The sequence below is a fragment of the Syngnathoides biaculeatus genome, chromosome 18, assembly GCF_019802595.1.
Source record: "Syngnathoides biaculeatus isolate LvHL_M chromosome 18, ASM1980259v1, whole genome shotgun sequence".
NCBI lineage: Eukaryota > Metazoa > Chordata > Actinopteri > Syngnathiformes > Syngnathidae > Syngnathoides > Syngnathoides biaculeatus.
The window spans coordinates 9,418,226-9,439,948 of record NC_084657.1 but is presented as its reverse complement, the minus strand read 5'-3'; the positions used below and the strand labels follow the sequence as shown (position 1 = coordinate 9,439,948).

Sequence of the window (21,723 nt, the reverse complement as noted above, 5' to 3'; positions counted from 1 at the left end):
TAAACAACACCAGCCGCCACGATCAGTCTTCACCACATTATTATATTATGATTATACAATATATTATGTTTACATTGAGATTCTATGTGGACACATACATAAATCCATTTGCACTGAGGGACACAAGCATGCATGGAAAAGCTCCAATTGTGGCATATACGGAAATCATTTCAAAGAGGAGCCGCGGGCGCGTCTGCCGCGTCGCGGCTGCTCGTAAAACTGACGCGCAGGCCGGCTGCCGATCAAATTGCCGACTGGGGAGCTGATCCCGACGCGTCCGACGTCGTAAACACGGAAATACGCCTTTCTCGGTTGCGTAACTCTGTCAGTATTAGTTTGCAGCGACTTCTGCGATGAACAATTCATAAATACGTCTCGACACGACAATCAAAACCCTTTTGAAGGCTCGGGAAGAACACAATGCCTCGCTGGCGAGTTGCTCATTTGCATCCAGTCAGACGATCGCAAGGTCTGTTAAACATCTTAAACTTATTTTTCTACGTCATATTAGACACATATTAGGCGATCAATTCCCGCTCATCGATGTTGCATCCAGTCAGACGATCGCAAGGTCTGTTAAACATCTTAAACTTATTTTTCTACGTCATATTAGACACATATTAGGCGATCAATTCCCGCTCATCGATGCCGTCGCTATACGCCCTGCGACTGACTGGCGACCGGTTTAGGCTGCAGTCTCCCTTTCGCCCAATGTTAGCTAAGATAGGGATGAGCTCTGCTGCTCCCTTGTATGGATAAGCAGCTTGGACAGTGGATATTGGATAAGACAACCCCTCCCTTTAACACGCAGCAAAATAATTAGCATAGCTTATCTAAAAATGGCAGCATAATAGCTGTATTCAGTGTTTGCCAGCATTATCGCATAGCATCATTTGCGCTTTTTGCTATTACAGTTTTTATTTTTAGCCCCCCCCCACCCCCAAGTCCTGAATTAAGAGGCGTACAGGCTGTGCTACAACACCGCGGGCAGCTTTGACCACTACGCAGCCGAATTGAGTAAGAGGAAAAGCTCAGCAGCGGGTTGTAATATTCGTTCCTCACACATCGCAGGGGGAATATTTGACAGCGACTAATACTGCATAATCCACTTGGTTGTTGCTGCTCCGCCGTATGTGATGTGGGTTAAAAATCGGAGGATTAGCAGACTGTCAATCCTCATTTTTGAATATCTTTGCAAAGATGGGCTTGAATTTGGGAAAACAAGTCAATTTGAAATCTTTTTTTGAACAAAGCATTTTTTTTTTTTTAATTGGAGTCAGACTCATCGTAAAAAAAAAAAAAAAAAAAAAAATCAGCAGCCCCAAGTTTGAACATAATTCGTTCTGAAATACGTAATACCGCAATTTGTTTTATGCGCCAATTTTTCTGGTCGACTGACAAAACGGCTCAAAGGAAGCACGCTTGCCCTCTTATTCGGAGGCCCGTGCGCGCCAGAAGGTTTTCGTGTTTTGGTTTCTTCAAAGTCACGTCTCCATTTCGAGTCTCCCATTTCTTGACGGCGAGAAAGTGACAGCAGGTGCTAAGGAATACCTTTGCGGGGGATTCCGGAAACCCCAGACCCCTTCGCAATAAACGCGGGTTCGCTCTATGTGCGGGTGTGTAACAGTAACAGAAGGACGTCGGCATCCAGTACGGTCCCGCACGACACCGGCCCGTAGTCACGCAATTTCCTCGACACAAGCAACAAGACGTTGACTTGCGTCGCCCTCCCCGAGTTCTGAGCCCATCACGGGAAGGCGCAGGACGACGACGGCGTTGTTAGGACTGCAGGAAGGAGATGATGGAGCTGATGAAGTCCAGCGGTTTGTCGGCGTGGATCCAGTGGCTGGCGTCGGGAATGTACTGGATGTTGGCGCAGGGGAACAGCCTCTCGATTTCCGGGTAATCTTCGGAGCTGTGTGTGGAAACGCTCCATTTTAGGCATTTTGATAAGCCGTGCAATCATTAAATTGGAGGGTTTGCTCCAATGTTGGTAAGATAAACAACTAATATCAAAAAGGTGACCACCAGAGGGAGCTGTTTAGACATGCCAATAGTCAGCATTGTCCGGCATGGTTCATGTATTTTTTTTTTCCCCCCTCATTCCTCAACTTTCCCATTCTTTTGTTGCTCTTTTCAAGTATTTTTTTTTTTTTTTTTTGCATGTGCCGTCGAATTGGATTCTCAAATCATTGCATTTCAACGGACGTTTTACACAACGTCCCGACTTCACCGGGGCGAACGTCTTACCTGATGTACGCAGAACTGGTTCCGCCCAGGAAGAGCGCGGGGCCCCGATACGAACAGTCGAAGCTCGGGAAGCTCATGAGGTCATCGAGGTGAACCGAGACGGCGTCCAGGTTGACCCTCCAGGCGTAACGGCCGTTCTGCTCCACGAGGTTGGTGAGCAGGAACTGACGCACCGAGTGCTCCTGAAACAGGGAAAACCTTCAAAAGCCGTCTTGGCAAAAGCCAGTCACGAGCGAGACGGCCATCTTTAAATCATGGACCAAGATAGTTCTTGAAAATTTCCATGCAAAATCCCTTTGTAGTGATTTTAGGAAGTAGGGGAAAAGTGAACAAATGCCTCTTTCCCAATCCCCATACACGAATTTTAGTGATCCCATTTTGAGCATAAGAGTAATTTTTCGCCAACTGACGCCGGCAGCGGCGCTCTGACCTTGACTCGGTGCCGCAGCTGGTCTTCGGCCATCCGTCTGGCGGTGGAACGCGGCAGGTCGTCCGGGATCTCCACGCCCTGCATGGCGCGGATGTACTCGTGGAAGTTGGTTCTGGTGTTGCTCTGAGCCGGACTGATGTCCACCACCACCAGCCGCTCCACCAGCTCGGGCTGACCGAGTGGAAACAAAACTGCTTTTCAGCATTTAAGTCCACGCCACCCCTTCGATAACCCTTTGCCCTCGTCATCAAATTCAGCACACTGATAAAACCCACCAGGGTGCAGTAGAATGACTTCATATTATTGCATTACATTTTTCTATTAATATTGCCATTTTTGGCCTATCACAACAAAACAACTGAACCATATGTGGATGATTCTGGAGAAATAACCTGCGAATGCTGTGAAATTTAATACGGGCCGGCGCTGAACGATATTGAACACGACCGGACGAATGCGTGCGCTCGCAAGCTCGCAGAACCAATCAGAGGAGAGGGGGCGGTCTTAGCAAAATATGGAAAAAGCCGATACAAAAGTGGGTCAAACGAACGTAACTGTCAGAGGGGCCTTTTCTGCCAAAAGCCAAGTATTTTTATTTTATTTTTTTAAAACGGATTTGACACTTTTGTACCACGTGTTAAGAGTAACTACCGTAATTTCCGGTAATTTGTCCACACACGCCTGCAACCCCGCGGTTTATGTGGCGATGCAGCTAATTTGCGGATTTTTTTTTTCCCCTAACGGCCGCAAGGGGGCAATGGAGCGGAAAAAGTAAGAACGAGACCGGTGGAATACATGAGCCAAGGAAGTGACTTTTACCGGCCCTGTTAGCGCTGCGCTACCGGTAGCGTTGTGCTAACGTGTTGCTGCTGTAACTGGGGTGTCTCGCTGATATTTACCGGTAAGCTTTATTTTAACTGGCCCAGTTAGCGTTAGCGTGGCGCTAGCATGAGCACTAGCATGAAACTTTCTGTGTACCGTCTTTGTAAAAATCTCGTGTTTCAATGTGGGCACTTAAAGCTTTTACACAGCTGTATGCACCAGCTGGTATTTCCTTTACAAAGGTACTCGGTGAGGCTCGTAACGAGGTGCGCTCTGTAGGCCGGGAATGACGGTACATGGAAGCGAAATACAGGACTTGTAAGGTAGAAAATTGGGGAAAATGTGAAACGTTGGGAATGTCAGAATGCTTAGAATGTTAAAATGGGCTGAATTTTATGAATTTTGAACGGGAAAGATGTGGAGCTTTTTGTTAAATGGGAATGAAAGGAGATTTTTGGGATTGAAAAGGGAACTGCAGAAAAACCTGAAAGTCAGGATGTAAAACAAATAAATAAATACTAGCACTAGTGTTATCATTGGAATGGTTTGAGTCCCGTGCTGCACTAGTAGGACAGGGATGCGCCTTGCGACCTGCGTGAGGGCAGCGGTCATGGCCGTCTTGCCGCCCATGCTGTGTCCGATCAGGACGCACTTGTCGATCCGCAGCTGGGACAGAAGGTGGGAGAGGTCACCGCTCATGGCCTGGTACGTCAGCTGGGGATTGTGGGGGCTGTTGCCGTGGTTACGGGCGTCAATGGTCAGCACCTGACTGGACAAAAGGAAGGTTGAGGACACTTGGAGCAAGCAACAAAACACGACCCTGAACACAACTTCAATGCTAAATGTACGCTCTTATTATCTGGCCTGAGAGTCCGTCTTCAGGATTTGTGCGTAGAACAGGAAGACTCGGTCGTTTTTTTTTTGTCTTTTGCCTGAGGTGGAAGTGCATGACATTCGCAAAACATTTATGTACGAATGACACAGTGGACCCCAATGTTGCCGGAAGATCGGGTTGAGCGCGAAAAGCCAAAATCCGTGAGTGGGAACAAAAAAATAAGCGGTTTAAAAAAAAAAAAAAGAAATAAAAATCTGCTGAAACGGCGAAAAAGTGGTTGGCATCATTGCCTCAAAGTCACGTGTTTAAATCTATGCTAAGCCTCCCTGCACTTGCGTGAGTTTGATCTGGGTTTTTCTGTCCAAAAACCGAATGCGAGCATGAATGCCTTTGTCTATTTGTCGCCCGACAGTGACCAGTGACTAATCCAGGGTGCACCCCGGCCTCTCACCCAACTGGAATAATTACAGATAAAAAAATAGGCCACGACTAAATTAACTCAGGTTTTCTTCGGGTCTCTCTTTGGTCAAATCTGTAACTTTCTCCTGGTATCAGCTCGCTAAACACAGAAACCAGCAACAACCGCGTTACTCGTTTATCATGAATGCTGAAGTTGGAGAATTTGGGACAAAACAAAAGAAAATCTAAACCTGCAATCCGTAAATTTTGGGGGTTAGGGTTAGTGGGGGAAAAAAAAAACAAACAGTTTACCCAAGGCACTACCACAGAAGAAGACAACGCAATTCAGCTCGTCTGACATCATCCTATATGTCAGTATCTTATTTTTTTTAATTTACAGATTGCCCAATTCATTTCCCGTCGCTCTGCTTGGCGGCACAAAGCAAACGACGGCGCGGAAATGAGGCGCGTCCTTCAAAACAGTATTTTTTTTTTTTAAAGAATTACATGTCAACGCACGCACGTTTCCAAGTTTACCTTTCGACCGGTCCGCTGCACCAGCGACTTGGCGATGGAGTGAAAGTTTGATTTGCTCCCGAACAATCCGTGCAGGAAGACCAGCGGCGTGCCGCTTTCTCCCTTCCCGTCAAACACGTCGTAAGTCAGGTTGACTAAGCTGGGAGGACACAACACGGCAGTGCGCATGTGAATAGACATGTTGTATCATTAATACACAATATGTACGTGCCATCGCTGCACGCGTGAACATCCTGTTGGGAGTCAATCAAGGCGAGGAGGTGAACACTTTAATCCGCTGAGTCGCAACGCCGAGCGATCGTCAGGCTTGCTAAAGGAAAAATGATGACATTTTCACGTCACTGGTCGGAAATTTTTTTGTTCCTTATTCCCAATAATGTCGGGACTGTAATTCATCAGAGTACGCCGGCGATGAAGAGGCGGAAGAGCGAAATGCTCTTTGATGAAACATTTGAAAATGGAATGACCAATTTGGATGCACTTGTTGCCATTCATTCAAAACAATAACTGAAAAGTGTTCAATTAAACAGACTCGTAAATTTAGCAAATAAATTGAGGGCATTAGTACAGTGTATATACAGAATTTTGTAGCACTTTAGTTCGGTCATAGGTAACCAATTCTCTGGTATTATAAAGGTGGAAAAACACATCAGAATTATTAATTACATAAAGTAGGTATTCGTAGGTTTTCCTGAAAATTCATGTTGACTTCTCGACGATGTCAATGTCAACAACGTGATTAGAGTAGGCTTAAAAAAAAAAAAAAAATCAGCAATTCTCACACTACAGCAGAGTATAATGGTAACGATTTAAAACGTTATTCGAGGAGCAATGCGATTTTAAAAGGAATATTGAATAACATATCAGAAATAAATGGATGACATTGAAGGCATTGCAACATAGTTGCACCCAGGCTAGCTTAGCATCATGCTAACAAGACAACTGAGTGAAGGGTTAAACATTTTTGGGGGGATGTGTCCGATAAATCCACAGCGATTTGCTCCATTTTTGTTTGACCAAAACCAACCACGACGCGTCGTCGCCACACAACTCTCAAGGATGTTAGCTTTGTACGGTTAGCCGGCGAGCTACGCGGCTTATCTAGCCCCCGGCGGTGGAACCCGGAGCCGGGTAGTACCTGGTGCCGGACGAGCTGGCCGAGCTCGCGTCCCTGCGTCCGGCCGGCGCGCGACACGACGTCCGGCGTCCGCCCGGAGAAAGCGCGAGGAGCGTCCGTTGCGTCCTGGTGACCAGGCGACACAGGGCGGTCATGGCGGCGGCCCCTCCCGCAGAAGACGACGACTTTACACGCGGCGTTAAGTCGGTGACATATGCGGCCTTCCGCCAGTCGCTCCTCGGCACCGGAAGCGACGAAGCGCGCGGGGCTAAACGCTAATTGGCAATCACGCGAGAAAAGCAATCAGCGGAGAGACCGGACGACGAGAAGGGGGCGGGGACAGAAGGACGCCGAGAGCGGGGAGGCGGGGACAAACGGGAGCGTGACGTTGTGCGATGACGCCACTGTTGTTGAAATGTGCAGCATTCATCCATTTGCTCAGCCGCTTATCCTCACAAGGGCCGCGGTAGTGCTGGAACCTATCCCAGCGTTTTCTCGACAGCTTACAAACTTCCTATTGCGACATCAGGAAGGCCTTAACATCCATCCATCCATTTTCTCAGCCGCTTATCCTCAAAGGGGCCGTGGTATTGCTGGAGCCTATCCCAGCGTTTTCTTGACAGCTTACAAACTACCTATAGCAATATGAAGTTTGTAAGCTGTCGAGAAAACGCTGTCGCTGTGTTCTTCATACTGTCACAAAACTCCGGTACGGGGCGCACCCAAATGCAGGACTCCGAGGCAGAGGCATCATGTTCAATATAGTTTACTCTGGCAAAGAAAATGGATGGATGGTTTAAAATGTCAACCATTTCTCATACTACGGGTACTTTTTTAACTAACCTCGAGGTGGCGCCAGAGTGTTAGACTACCCACACATTTTTTATGTCGCACACTTCGCTTTACCCTTGTAAGAAAAGCTTTGGCGCGATTTAAAGTTTGATCCCTCTCACAGGCCACATTGTAGCCGTTCTGTTTTCCTATTTCCGCGGCAGAGACGCTGCTCTTGTTTTCCTGCTTCCACGGGATTCAAACGTCGGTTGCCACGGGAGAGCATTCCGCCCGATGGAGCACGCTGTCGCCATGGCGACGGCCTGAGGGGGTAGGCCGCGAGGGAGGTCTCGGGGGTCACATGGTAAACTTGACATACAGCCTGAAGGATCTGGATTTGTTTTTGTGAAATCTGAGTGTGTACCTTTTAAAAAGATCCCACGGGAAACACTTCCTGCTTTCCGCCTAACTTCATTTACAGCATGTTTAATAATGTAAATGTAATACACGTTCGGGAGAATTTACCATCGGTTGACTTCCAATATGACGCACAAAATGTAAATAAATGTGAAATTCCCGCGTACACGAAACAATATACATTTTCAAGCCGACGCAACTTTGCAACATTCCAACGACACGGGGCGGCCATCTTGCGCGCCACGTAAATGAGTCCACTCGTTATTGTGTCGAAGATAAGCGAGCGGTAATAATTATGATAATAACGGCGCAGAGCGATGCGGTTTGCACAAGTTGCGGGGGGAGAGGTTCAAAAATACCGGCGATAACCTCCACGCTTTTTCCTCTATCTCTTGGACTTTGCAGCGGGGTTATCGTCTCCTTCGCCGACTATTCGATATTCAGAAAACTTATTCAAGATCATAATGACGGGGGGGGACCAAGTACTATGAAGAGAATTGAATAGAGAATATTTCCAGAAAAATGAAAAAAACAAGTACGGACAGGAAGTGAGAGGTACGTGATGGGAAGGGAAATGCTTCGAGGTGAACTCCGTTCTTACTCATCTCCTTTAAAAAGCCAGTAGTCATTTTTCATTAAAAAAAAACATGAACACAAAGAAATCGAGACCTCAAAATAATATTTCATTGCAAAAGCAGTCGTTCAAATTAAGGCTCTCATGAAAATGAAGAATTGAGCATTGTTGGCTATTTCGTTAGCACGATGCCAATTTTTCAAGTGAAGCCATTAATGCTCGCATGAGGAGATGAATAAATGAATTCTTTTTTATGAATAAAAATGGACCCCTGATCATACAAATGTAGCATGTTTTTGTCAGGGGGCGTGGCCTCGCCACTGCCATGGGCGGTGCTTCCTATGAGAGGCGTGGCCGGATCACTGCCCTGGGCGGTGCGACCTCTGACCTCTTGCACGTTGGACACTAATTGACGGAGCAATTAAGTTTTGATATGTCATTGGCATTAAAAAAAAAATGGATATCGCATATACATCTAGCAGTATGTCGATTGTTTGTAGCTAGTTGGCCGCCATCTTGGTACTCCCGAAACGCGTGGAGGACACGGTTTGCAGGTCAGATTATGGTGGGTGTTTTCCTCAAAGTTTGGCATTTAGATTTTAAAACCAGTCATGTGAGTTTGAGATTTTTTCAGTTCTGGTAACATGAAGGATTTTTGATTCGACTTGGTAACCCAAAAAAGGAGAAGTGCAAAGGAAAGACGTAGAACGCCGTGACTAGCAAGAAACCTCGCATGTTACATAGGGCCCGATTTCCATGACATGTTAACTTTTCCCAAAATACACATTGTCATCATAACATAGCAAAAAAACGAGCTTTTTGTTTAGTCATAAAAACATTACATTTTAAGACAATCAGTTAGATATATTTTTGGAAATATGGGAAAATACATGCAAAACGCAATTGTTCATTTGTTGTCTCTGCGACGTCTTTTTTCAAACAAAATTTTAACTTGTTTCCTCGCATTTGAAAATCAAATCCAATTTGCAGAGTTCTGTATTATGAACTTCATCCAAAAATTTCACAAAAACTTTGCTTTCTTGCTTATCCGCTGATGAGGTTTGGGAAAATATTGACGACGCTTTTTCGCAAAAAACCGTGAGAGAGAGTCAACAGTCGACAACAACAACCGTAAACAAAACTTTGTTCAAGTGAATTAAACTTATCAGAAAATGTAAAAAAAAAAAAAACCCTCTACAAACAAACTTTAACAGTGTCAAAGTGAATTTTTCTAACTTACCAGTGGGATGTTTTCTCACAGCCACGAAACCGGCGATTAACGCACAGGTCGGCACGGTTGTTTTGGGAGTATCAAGATGGCGGACGGCGACTTCAGTTTTGGTGGCCAATGAGCCATCCAATCTTATTTTTTTTTAGATCACTTGTTCTGTCATAAGCCAGCGGCACGGGCGCGGACTCAAATGAAGGACTCCGAGGCAAGGGCATGATATTAAGAGTGGTTTTATTCCAGAAGGAGGAGGTCGAGCACGAAAAGGCAGTCCAAAACAGGTGGAAGCGCAAAAACGGTGGACAACAGGCAAGATCCAAAACCGTGCAGAAGGTCCGACGACTATGAAGCAAACTGAGAAACGTGGACAAGACGTGGTCAAACTAAAGAGGCACACACCCATGACAGTTTTTCCTTCAAGATGGCAACTGTTGTCGTTCTGAACCTGTTGTTTGTCTTTTAGGAGGTCACATGACTCACCATGTTCACACTTTATTTGGGCAACAAACAACAACAACAAATATTTTATTGACCTACTTTATTGAAGTGTACAACACAGAGAAACACATTTCACCTCAAACTTATTGAAATTGAGAAAAATGTTTATGTATTTGATGAGTAAAAGCATTTTCTAACTCTCTCATACACACACACAGAAACAGCCAATCAGAAAATTCCCTGGCCTTGACCAATCAGAAAATTGGATTGAATTTCGCCTGCAGTACCCAAAGGTGCCACAGGGGACACGTGTGTATTCATGCGTTCTGAGGTTTCTCGCTCTCTGAGGACATTCTCTGAAACTTTTACAGAACATTTATTCGTACTAATTGAGCTCATTTTTAGCATTATCTTTGTGAGGACCAGCAGAAAATGTCCTCACAGCAAAGGTGTTTTGCTGAGGGTTGGTCCTGTAGGGATTTGCGAGTTGGATGATCGAGGAAGAGATGACCGATGATTCGAAAAAAGTTAACAGCAAATGGATTTATGACAAAGGAATGTGCAATACAGACGTCCGGGTCTTATCTAGGCATTTGCTGCGTCTTCTGACAAGATGACCCAAGAAGAACATCGGGTTTTACTGCCCCCCCCCCTCGCAGTCCGGTCCTGGACCGGGATGGTAACTTTCCGCTCCTTAATCTGGTGTCGTCCGTCTCCACGGCCTGCGTACAAAGCTCAAGGACAGCCGCCGCGCTCCACAACGCATCCTTGTCTGATTAGCAAAACGCACAACACTTTATCCGTCGATTAAACGTGTAAGGTCATATTTAATCGAATAATGAACGTACAATGAAAGTGAAATAGTCTTCATTCCACGCAAGGACAGAAATACAAGCACGCACACAAACTTAGTTCATTTCTAGTCGCATTAACAGTATAAAAGTCACAGCTAAATCGATTCACATCCGCTAAGTTACACACAATTCATTTTATGAATGATAATCACGATGCGGAAGCTAAAATAAAGTCAGACAAAAGTCCGGACCATCTCCACCTAGAGTGAAACTGCGAGTGGCCCGCGGCCAAAGTATTCGGTTTCAGCCGCTAAGCAAATATTACACGGACAAGGAACAAGGATATGTAAAACGAGAGGTCTCCTCAGAACACTCGTTTTAATACGCAGTTTCATTGAAACCTAACACCGACAAACACACTTGCTTACATACTTCATGTGGGAGTCTTTGCGAGGAAGCCACACTTGCGGTCTCTCAATCTTTGCTGAGGGAAACGCAAAAAGTAAAACTAGAACAGGTTGCCTGAAAGAGTTTCTGTAAAACGGGCACAAAAACGCACAAAGGTCACACGTAGTCCTTGCGGTCGTACCCGGCGTTGTTGCTGCGCGGCGCCGAGTAGGCCATCCTGGGGGGCTTGTAGCGGCGCTCCTTGGGCGGGCAACTGCTGCACAAGATGGCGCCGGCGATCAGCAGCAGGGCGGCGCCCCCCCAGCCCACGTAAAGCGAGGCGCCCAGCTCCCGTCGCTGCGCGGCGGTGAGGATGGGGTTGTAGAAGTCGCGCACCACCACGTGAGCGGTCCAGCACACCGGGATGAGGACCAGGAGGCCGGCCAGGGCGAACAGGACGCCCGCCCCGATGGTGACCTTGGCCTTGGCGCCCTCGTCGTCGATGCAGTTGGTGCACTTGGCGCCCGTCGCGGACACCAGGACCCCTAGGACGCCCAGGATGATGGCGACGATCGTCATGGCGCGCGCCGCTTGCAGATCCTGGGGCAGCGCCAGCATGGAGTCGTACACCTTGCACTGCATCTGCCCCGTGCTCTGCGTCACGCAGTTCATCCACAAGCCCTCCCAGATGGTCTGCGCCGTGATGATGTTGGCGCCCACGAAGGCCGACACCTTCCACATGGGCAGGGCGCACGTCACGATGGCCATCAGGAAGCCCAGCGTGCCCAGGCAGATGCCCACCAGCTCAGTGCCCATCGACATGGCCGCGCCGCGGGACGGCCTCTTTCGTCCGGGGGGTAAGATGCGCGAGGACGACCGGCGAGCGGGTGAAAGGGCGCGGCTAAGGAGACGGCTGAAGGGTCGCGGCTGTGAGGCGGCGGCGGGGAAACGCCGGCGCTTTTAAACGGGAGCTGAGCCCGGACCACGCCCCGCTCTCAGCGCACCACACAAAACACACACCTGCACCTGAGCACAGGCCGGGGGGAGGGCGTCGTTACGTGACGCTGGGGGTTGAGAAGGTGGCTCAGCCCTGACAACACACATTTGCTTGAAATGAAATTAGCATTCAAACATGAAGTGAGCACAACTGACCGACTGATACTTTACTCATCTTGCGAGGGAAATCAAACTCTCACGCGCGTACGCGAGGATCCGAACGATTAACCGGAGAGGCAAAAACAAACACAAAAAGCAGCAACGAGGAGGAATTTCAAATCCGATTGAAAGACGAGAAGATGAAGCGGTTGTTGTTGGCGCGGCGCAGATGTGGGGAGGGTTTCGTCAACAGCATCCGTGTTGGGCAAACAATCCCCAAGCTCACGGAGAAACCAGAAAAACGACTCCCAGCGTATACATGAGCCCGGTCCAAACGCTGCGCTATAACGGGTCGTCGCTTTCGTTTTGTCATCGCCTCGTATCCACGGAGATCCGGCAATCGATAAGCGGCTCGGAAACGGATCAAAATGTTTCTCGTGTTGCGTCAGTGACGACATTTGTCGAGTGTTACTAAGGAGAGGCCCCCAGTGAGGATAAGCGGGACCGCAAATGGGCGGACGGAAGCTCGAGATAGCTTTCCCGTGACGTCGTGGACCTTTGGACACCCCCACACCGCCGCCACGTTGCAGGTCAACACATCGCTTTGTTGTGGTTCTTATCTTTGTCTTTTCGGCTGCGATTCCAAAAGATCACGGCTGCAACTCTTCATCCATCCATCCATCCATCCATCCATTATCTACGGCTTTTCCGGGTCGGGTCGCGGGGGGAGTAGCTTCAGCTGGGATACCCAGACTTCCCTTTCCCCAGCCACTTCTTCCAGTTCTTCGGGAGGGATCCCGAGGCGTTCCCAAGCCAACCGAGAGACATAGTCTCTCCAGCGTGTCCTGAGTCATCCCCGGGGTCCCTTTCCGGTGGGACGTGCCCGGAACACCTCACCATGGAGGCGTCCGGATCTGATGCCCCAGCCACCTCATCTGGCGCCTCTCAACACAGAGGAGCAGCGGCTCGACACTGAGCCCCTCCCTGATGACCGAGCTTCTCACCCTTCCTCACCCTGCAGAGGAAACTCATTTCGGCCGCTTGTGTCCGGGATCTTGTTCTTTCGGTCACGACCCGCAGCTCGTGCCCATAGGTGAGGGCGGGAACGTAGATCGACTGGTAAATTGAGGGCTTCACCTTTCGCCTTAGCTCTCTATTCACCGCAACAGACCGAAGTCAGCACGAGTCTCTCATCCAGACAAGAATCCATGACATTCCTCATATCGACTTGATTGTTATGTAATGGCTGGGGTGGGCTGCCAACCAGTCCAGGGTGTACCCAGCCACCTCCTGCCCGACCACAGCTGGGATGGGCTCCAGCACTCCTGTGACCCTCGTGAGGATAAGCGGCTCAGAAAATGGATGGATGTTACGTAAAGTTGAAAAGTGCCGAGAAGAACTTGATTGCCTCTTCCCGCGACTTGAGAAAACTTCACAGCTGCAGGCGCAAGAACACCGTACGACGGCAACACCCCAACACGACGGCGGCGCCACACCACGAGACCACAAAAACACAATGTCACAGTCCCACAACACTTTGTGTATTCATGTCAGACGAGTCCAGTGTATTGTGTACTAGAATACCATTTTTATCTCCAAAACCCCCCCCAAAAAAATTGAAAACATGATCTTGAAGCTCGATGGAGGCAGTCGAAGTGAAATGTAAAATTCTTTATGACCAAACATTTGTTAAAATACGTAAGATTGTATAAATACTTATAGAAAACGTTAAAAAGACAAGAAAGCCGTCGAATATAGTTTTGTATTTTTAATACGTTTTTACAAAATAACATTTCATCGGACAATGTCCGGACCATTTTCCTTATTTTTAGTATTTTGAAAAGATGATTGTGACAACTTCAGAGGAAACACAAAGCAAGAAGCTACAAAATTGAATAAATACAAAAAGGCAAAAAGAAAAAAACCTCCGCACTTGTCCAGAACATCTCACTGGGTTATTCAGCTTGCTGGTTCTTGCTTGTCTTTACTGGTTCTTGCCGGTTCTTGCTGGTTCTTACTGGTTCTTGCCTGATGCTAACGTCAAGACGTGAGTTGAAGTCAACACGAGTCTCTCGTCCAGACAAGAATCCATGACAGGCAACAAGTCAGCGTCGTCATCTCCTCGCAGTCACACGTAGTCCTTCCTGTTGTAGGAGCTCTGGGCGACGGATCTGGGCGCAGCGGCCGAGTAGGCCACGCGACTGAGGGGGTGCGCGCTGTACCTACCGGTCTTCTCCTCCTGAGGTGGGCAGCTGCAGCACAGGATGGCCCCGCCGACGAGTAGCAGGGCGGCGGCGGCCCAGCCCAGGTAAAGCGCCGCCCCGATCTCCATCTTCTGTCCCGACAGGACTATGGGGCTGTAGAACTCCACCACGATGGTGTTGGCCGACCAGGACACGGGCACCAACTGGGTGAGCGCCGCCGTGATGAAGGCGGCGCCGGCCGAGATGGTCACCCGGGCTTTGGTGCCCTCGTCTTCGATGCAGTTGGTGCATTTGGCGCCCACCAAGGAGATGAGCAAAGCCAGAACCCCCACGATGATGGACACCACGGTGAGGGCGCGGGCGGCTTGAAGGTCCTGGGGCAGCGCCAGCATGGAGTCGTAGACCTTGCACTGCATCTGCCCTGTGCTCTGGAACACGCAGCTCATCCACAGACCTTCCCAGTACACCTGCGCCGTCACAATGTTGGCGCCGATGAAGGCTGACACCCGCCACATGGGGAGAGCGCAGCTCACCACGCTCAGGATCCAACCCATCAGCGCCACCGACACGCCCGCCAGCTCCAGTCCAAAAGACGACATGGCGTTGACTTTGGGTTCCTCAGTTCCCGAAACGATCCTCGCTCGGTTCAACCGTCTGATTCCTCTTCCGGAACGTCTGCGGTTGTCCAAGTTGCTCCTGTCCCGGTTGTACCTTGTCTAAGTTGTTCCCGGTCAGGTTGTTCCTGGTCTTTGCTCTGCGCGCACTGATGCGGATCCCTTATCTGGATGTGCTTTTTATTGCTTGCGCACACAAGGGTCTCTCCGGAGATGACATGAGAGGACCAATAAGGCGGTTGCTGTCCTGGTTTTACCACCTGGGCGTGAAGCTTCTGCTGCTTGTCAAAAAAAAAAAAAATCAATGCACTACTTTATGGTTGAACCTTTCGCCCGTGGTAGCGGCGGGCATGTGGTTTTATTGCTGTCACTAGCTAATGATCATCCAGCGTCCGGCTCCTTGTGTATCGATGGCTGACCACACGGGACCACTACGCTCACACTTCCTACATGTGCACTGTCAGAAGTAGGAGTACAGGACTGCGTCCAGTGCCAAATTCTTCCAATTACTTAGAATTCAGCATTTGTAGCTTTGCCAGGTACACAAAGACAAGTGTGAAGTCCACACCAGTGACCGTTTTGACGAAAAAACGAAGAACGATAATGTCTTTCGCTTGTGTTGGTCCGTCACCTCTGCCCTGTGACAGTCTGATAGAAGCGTGGCTGCCATTCTGCACCTACGGCCGCTTCAACCGTCACCAAACGTTCAACTTTCATTAGTAAGCAATGTGGCTTCAGTGTTTTGGCCAGGGACAGGACGACGACAGGTCAGCCGCCGGGGATATGACGGGTGTACTCCTACTCCCTGCGTCATACTGTCCACGAATAAAAGACCTGAGACCGGATTTACGACTTGGGAGTCAAAGATTCGGGACTTGAGACAGGATGAGGTGTCATGGCTGTCATGGTCCTGCCGGTCCAGCACTGACCGGGCGGGTCCCAGCACACCTGCGCCTCATCCTCGCTGATTCACCCCGGTATTTATAGGACCCAGGGGACGACTGGTCTTCGCCAGATCATCGGAACTTATGCCCCGTTCCTGCACCCCTGTATTCTCGATCGTGAACCCTGGTGTACTGACCTCCGCGTGTCCTCCGATCGACCCCGTAAGCTTGACGTCTTTGATACCCCTGCCTTTTCTGATCGATCTCCCGTGTACCTGCCTGCCCGCGGACCTGCTCTCTACGCCCGACGTCCTAACTACCGCTGCTCCGCTTGACTGTCTGCCTGATCCCCGACTCTTTTCCCAAACTGCCTCTGCGTCTCCGGAGTCCTGCGTTTGGGTCCTCCTTAGTACCGATGGGTCGTGACAATAGCCCACATTCCTACAGGTTACGTAACTTGGCCAATATCGGTCCCCTCTTTGTGAAGTCCAGAAAATGCTTCTAAGACTGCATTAATAAGTTGACTTCTGTAAAACAAAAAGATCTGAGACTCGATCTGGACTAGGGATGTCAAGTCTAAGGGTTTGGATACGCATGAGATATGATTAATATACATAAATGTTCAATTTATTGGTCGATGATATAATCATTACGAAGATGTAAGACTGCGTCCAGAAGGTGACACGACTTGGGACTGGGAATTGATGTAAACCAGAAACAAACTGCCAGCAACAAAACCACTTGGGACTTTTGATTTGAGGCTTGAAGATGCCTGCGAATGTTCTCATTCAGGTCATCTCAAAGTAGGCAGCCAGGACAGTCCAGTTCCGACTGACTGAATGTCAGACTGAGACTTGAATGTTTAGATTCGTGACTTCCTTGAGATTCGCACGTACGACTTGATAGCATATTGGTCCGCAAGTGCTCAAAATCCGAATTTTAGATGTTTTTGTGCCCTCGAGCTATGAAAGAGGCCCTAACATTCCGTTGGTTTCTCAAAGGTTTTGTTGTGATGTGCGAGGACTCAAACGGTGATGTTTTTGGCTAATGAGTAACTTGACGTGACAACTTTTACGGACACCCTTGCCAACATTCTTGCGCTTCTGGGTCAACAGCCGTTTGTTTCGAGACGGACCACTTTCAGCTCACTAAGCGTACGCACCCTGACGCACTATGAGCTCATAAAAGTGGTGGTCCGTCTCGCCGTGAGCAAAGTTTTCCTCCCGGGGACCCAAACATCGAAGCAAGAGTTCACGGAAGTAAAATACCGATGATTTCCGCGCTGGATGGCGGACAAGTAGGTCAAGTGACGAAGTGAGTGTGACGCACTTTGGTTCGGCAACACTAGGGAGGCGATCGCCGGCGGAGGTAGGCCACACCCACAAACACACTCACGCTTGCACGCACAAGCTAGCGCCAGTCCAGCTAACCCCGCTAGCAAGAGATAAGATAAATGGAGATTGACGACTGTTCACCGCATATTATTTTCCCATCGCGGAAGGGAACTAGCTGCAGTCATCAATTGATTTATTGTTTATTAAGCCATAAGCAGTCATAAATTTATTATATATTACTATTTTATGGTATATTGTGAAGGCGGCACGGTGGATCAGCTGGTAAAGCGTTAGCCTCACAGTTCTGAGGTCCCGGGGTCAATCCCGACCCCAAGTGTGGAGTTTGCACGTTCTCCCCGTGCCTGTGTGGGTTTTCTCCGGTTTCCTCCCACATCCCCAAAAACATGCAGCCTTAATTGGACACTCTAAATCAAGGGTGTCAAACTCCCTTTGGTCTGCGGGCCGAATACAGCTTAATTTGAGACCAAGCGGGCCGGGCCAGTAAACTCATTGCAAAATGACATAGAACTAACAATAAGCCCACTTTTTTCCTTTGTATTAGTCACTAATACTAATAATTAGTGCAAGAATGAGTAAATTATCAAAATGTTTATTAACAGAATTTTCCTTTTACATTATGAACAATATATTATGAACAAGAGAATAACATAAGAACATAAATAAAGTATGTGCAATTTTAACAACACTTTTACACAGTTAAACATATATTTAAGTGTGTTGTACATTAAACTGATCACAGAAATAGTAACAATGTTCCAAAAACATTTAGTACCAGCCTTGTGGAACTTAAAAACACTGTTTTTCAACATCTGGAAAGCAATTTGAACAAATGAATAACTTTCACAGCAATTATTCGTCTTGCTTGGAATTTGCCCCTGAAACTTGACATCGTTTATCCTGCACAAGTGCATCAATATGAGGCATCATGTCCTGAGAAGCAGCCAATTTCAGAATCTCATTCAAATGCTTATGTGTGAGCTTTGAGCGCAGCTTTGTTTTATTAATGTTCATTAGTGAGAAAACTTGCTCACAAAGGTAGGTTGTCCCAAACATGGACAATGTTTTAGCAGCTAGTGCTGTCAATGCGGGATAGCCTGGTAGGAGGTACTTGTAAAATGTGTGCAAGCTTACAGAGGCAAATCTGTCCTTCAGTTCTACATCACACTGCAAATCAATGATTTCAAGTTGCACGGCAACGGGCAAATCAGAAGCTTTGACTGTGAATGGTGAGCGAAAAATTGCAAAATCTGTTTCGAGTTCGCTAAAATCCTGAAATCTTTTCTCAAACTCCATCAACAGCCCTGAAATCTTCTCTTTGTACCGTTTCACGTCAGAATTAACGCTTGCTGCGCACATATCTTTTAAACAGGGAAAATGAGCAGGGTCACCGCTTGCCACCTGCGTCTCCCGTAACCCGAGCTTTAACTTGAATGCACGTATGCTGTCATAATATTGTGTTACGATTTTTTTGCGTTCCTGCAACATTTTGTTAAGAATATTCAAGTGCTCAGTGATGTCAACCATAAACGCAAGGTCCTGCAGCCACAGATGGCGCTGTAATTCCTTAACAGGTTTATCTTTTTTCTCCATGAATTGTCCGATTTCATCACGTAAATCAAAGAAGCGCTTTAGCACAGCACCTCTGCTTAACCATCGTACGTTCGTGTGATAAGGCACACCGTGGATAATGTTACAGTCACTGAGAAAGCTGTCAAATTGACGATGATTGAGACCTCTGGCTCGGATGAAATTAACAACCACCTCCATGACGTGATCCATTCTTAGCGATTTGCTGCATAATGCCTCCTGATGCAAAATGCAATGAAATGTCCAAAAATTACCTCCCCCATTTGCGGCTTGTACTTTATCTCTGAACTTTGTCACAACACCTGCCTTTTTACCGATCATTGACGGCGCACCATCAGTAGCCAGGCTTACGGCGCGTGACCGGTCCGCTCCGACTCTGTCCAGCGCTCCGACGACGGAGCTGAAAATGTCCTCAGCTGTTGTGGTGTCGACCGTCGGCACCAGCTCGAGAAACTCCTCTGTGACATTCAAAGTCTTGTCAACTCCACGAATGAATATGGCCAGTTGAGCGACGTCCGTGATATCAGTACTCTCATCGATCGCAACAGAAAATGCCACAAATGACCCCACTTTGCGTTTTAGTTGGTGGTCCAAATCTGCAGAGAGTTCCGAAATCCTGTCTGCCACGGAATTTCTTGTCGAGCTTATATTGGCGAAAGCATGTCGCTTCTCAGGACACACAATTTCAGCAGCCGTCAGCAAGCAGTTTTTGGTGAACTCTCCATCACTGTACGGCTTTGATGCCATTGCTATTTGGCTCGCAATTAGGTAGCTGGCTTTCACCGCAGCATCACTGGCTGAAAACAGATTGCTGTTTCTTCAGACGCGCCATCATTTCATTTACCTTCTGTTTTCTCAATTCTCCATGCAAACTGTTGTATTTTTCACCATGCTGAGTTTCGTAATGGCGCTGAATATTGTATTCTTTAAGCACCGAAACTTGCTGCTGGCACACCAGGCACACGGGTTTCCCATTCACCTCCGTGAACATATAAGAACATGTCCATTTTTCTTGAAAAGTCCGACACTCTGTGTCTACTTTTCTCCTTTTTGACAAAGACATTTTGCTGATGAGGGTGCGAGGCAAACGGAAAAGTAGATAATGCAATTGTCGCCAATAGATGCTGTACAGACGTTCAATTTTACCAGGTCAAGGTGGTCCTAGTTCCGCCGCAGTGTTGCTTTCATGTTGTCTGCACGTACTAAAACACTGCGCCCCCTAGCGGATAATACAAGAACTACAAATTTTAAAGAAAATTCATATTTTTTTTTTTTATACAATGCAGCTTTCTTCCCCGGGCCGTACCAAACCACCAGACGGGTCGGATCCGGCCGGCGGGCCGTATGTTTGACACCCCTGCTTGCCCCAAGGTGTGATTGTGAGTGCGGCTATTTGTCTCGATGTGCCCTGCAATTGGATGGAAAACAATTCAGGGTGTGCCCCGCCTCCTGCCCGTTCACAGCTGGGATAGGCTCCGGCACTCCCCGTGACCCTCGTGAGGATAAGCGGTGAAGAAAATGGATGGATGGATTTTCTGTTAAAAGAGTAGAATTCATGGTTTCATGAACTACAGCAAGTCGTCCAGGTCCTGAAGGAGGAAGCAGCCCAAGAGGATCAAACTTTCACCACCATGTTTGTCGCTTTTTGTCATGAGCAAGGCGTGGCTACTGCCTAGAGGGGCGTGGCCACACCACCGCTCTGAGCGGGGACACCTGTTTCCCATTCGGACTGTAATTACATAGACATTTAAGATGGAGTTTGCACTGTGTTATCGTGTGCGGACGGTACTTGTGAACTAAAACCCACTGGACATTATGCCTTTGCCTCGGAGTCCTGCATTTGTGTGTGTTTTTTTTTTAACGCTATGCTGCATTTACAGCAGATGTAACGAGACCAAAAAAAACCCTCAACTTTCATCTCCTTACATCGTGTAATATTCTTTCAGAAGTCTTGGGAAATCATTGAGATGTTTTTAATCTCTTGTTTATTTGTATCTTTTTGTAAAAGTAAGGCCATCACACAGGAGCAGCGAACTGAATATTTTTTTCCCCCTTGTCACCATTTAAAAAGAGCAGTTGGAGTTCACTTTGCTTATCTGATGTTTACTTTTTTGGGGGAGGGGGGGGACTGTGCAAAAATAGAAGAATTTGAGAAGGGGGGCATTTGTTTTTCAAGGCAATTTAAATACATCTGCTCTGCTTCTCGGGTTTGTTGCCACGACAACGCGGCCGGTCGCTTTGGCTAAAGCTAGCGTGAAAGCGGCTCCGGGCTGCGTGTCAGGTTGTAAAACCGCCCGCCATTGTCAACACGCGGGTGATTAACTTGCAGACAACCAGAACGACGGTGTTTGCGTTGCTAAAAAAAAAGTTTGAATTGCTTTTGGAGGCCAGCTCACTGCCGTCTAGTGGCTCGGAAGTGACTTTACTGGGCTTGATCGAAGCGTGAGTGAGTAAACAAGCAAGACGTCCTCCTCCCTGCCCTGGGAAAAAAAAAAAAAAAAGACCCGTTTCAATTGCTTGATTGCTCTTTGGCGTCATCGAAACCTTCCCTCCGCTCGTAAACGGCTTCAATGCGGCTCGCGGCCAAGAGTGGATACAACGTAAAAACGTGCATTCCATTTCATCAGAAACAGAATCAGAACCGGAATCGGAATGATCCTGATTTGTCGCTAGTAGCCGGTGTCACTCGCGTTCAGGGGGTTTACATTTTTAAAATGGAGACGAGGTCATTGAAAACAAAAAGAAGTTCAAATGTGTGTGAAATATATTTCAGATTGTAATCCATGCAGCGGCACAGTGACGCAATTGGTTGGAGCATTGGCCTCACAGTTCTGAAGACCGTGGTTCAAATTCCGGTCGCGCCTGTGTGGAGGACTCCGGTTTCCTCCCACTTCCCAAAAACATGCAACATTAATTAGGCACTCTAAATTGCCCGTAGGTGTGATTTTGAGTGCAGCTGTTTGTCTCGATGTGCCCTGCGATTGG

At 47.8% G+C, this 21,723-nt stretch overlaps 2 protein-coding genes across 2 annotated transcripts; both read right to left on the bottom strand.

Moving 5' to 3' along the window:
* Positions 1–22: 22 nt before the first annotated feature.
* Positions 23–6,709, bottom strand: abhd11 (abhydrolase domain containing 11). Its single transcript, XM_061802678.1, has 6 exons — positions 6,412–6,709; positions 5,274–5,412; positions 4,094–4,267; positions 2,681–2,851; positions 2,251–2,432; positions 23–1,915 (listed from the first exon to the last, which is right to left on the bottom strand). Exons 1-6 carry the CDS (start codon positions 6,543–6,545, stop codon positions 1,780–1,782), a joined length of 936 nt encoding a protein of 311 aa, XP_061658662.1. The 5' UTR covers positions 6,546–6,709; the 3' UTR covers positions 23–1,779.
* Positions 6,710–9,616: 2,907 nt separating this feature from the next.
* LOC133491495 (claudin-3-like) lies at positions 9,617–15,849 on the bottom strand. The gene is made up of 2 exons (XM_061802688.1): positions 14,440–15,849; positions 9,617–11,840 (listed from the first exon to the last, which is right to left on the bottom strand). The coding sequence occupies exons 1-2, from the start codon at positions 14,895–14,897 to the stop codon at positions 11,177–11,179; spliced, it is 1,122 nt and encodes a 373-aa protein (XP_061658672.1). The 5' UTR covers positions 14,898–15,849; the 3' UTR covers positions 9,617–11,176.
* Positions 15,850–21,723: the final 5,874 nt, after the last annotated feature.

Excerpts from the sequence above, each read along its gene's own strand:
- abhd11 (XM_061802678.1), bottom strand. The coding sequence starts at position 6,545 with ATGACCGCCCTGTGTCGCCTGGTCACCAGGACGCAACGGACGCTCCTC. Across the intron at positions 5,413-6,411 it reads GCCAGCTCGTCCGGCACCAG|CTTAGTCAACCTGACTTACG; the intron begins GTACTACCCGGC and ends GTGTCCTCCCAG. Across the intron at positions 1,916-2,250 it reads ACCAGTTCTGCGTACATCAG|CTCCGAAGATTACCCGGAAA; the intron begins GTAAGACGTTCG and ends TTCCACACACAG.
- LOC133491495 (XM_061802688.1), bottom strand. The coding sequence starts at position 14,897 with ATGTCGTCTTTTGGACTGGAGCTGGCGGGCGTGTCGGTGGCGCTGATG. Across the intron at positions 11,841-14,439 it reads TTCTACAGCCCCATAGTCCT|GCCGTCCCGCGGCGCGGCCA; the intron begins GTCGGGACAGAA and ends CGGACGAAAGAG.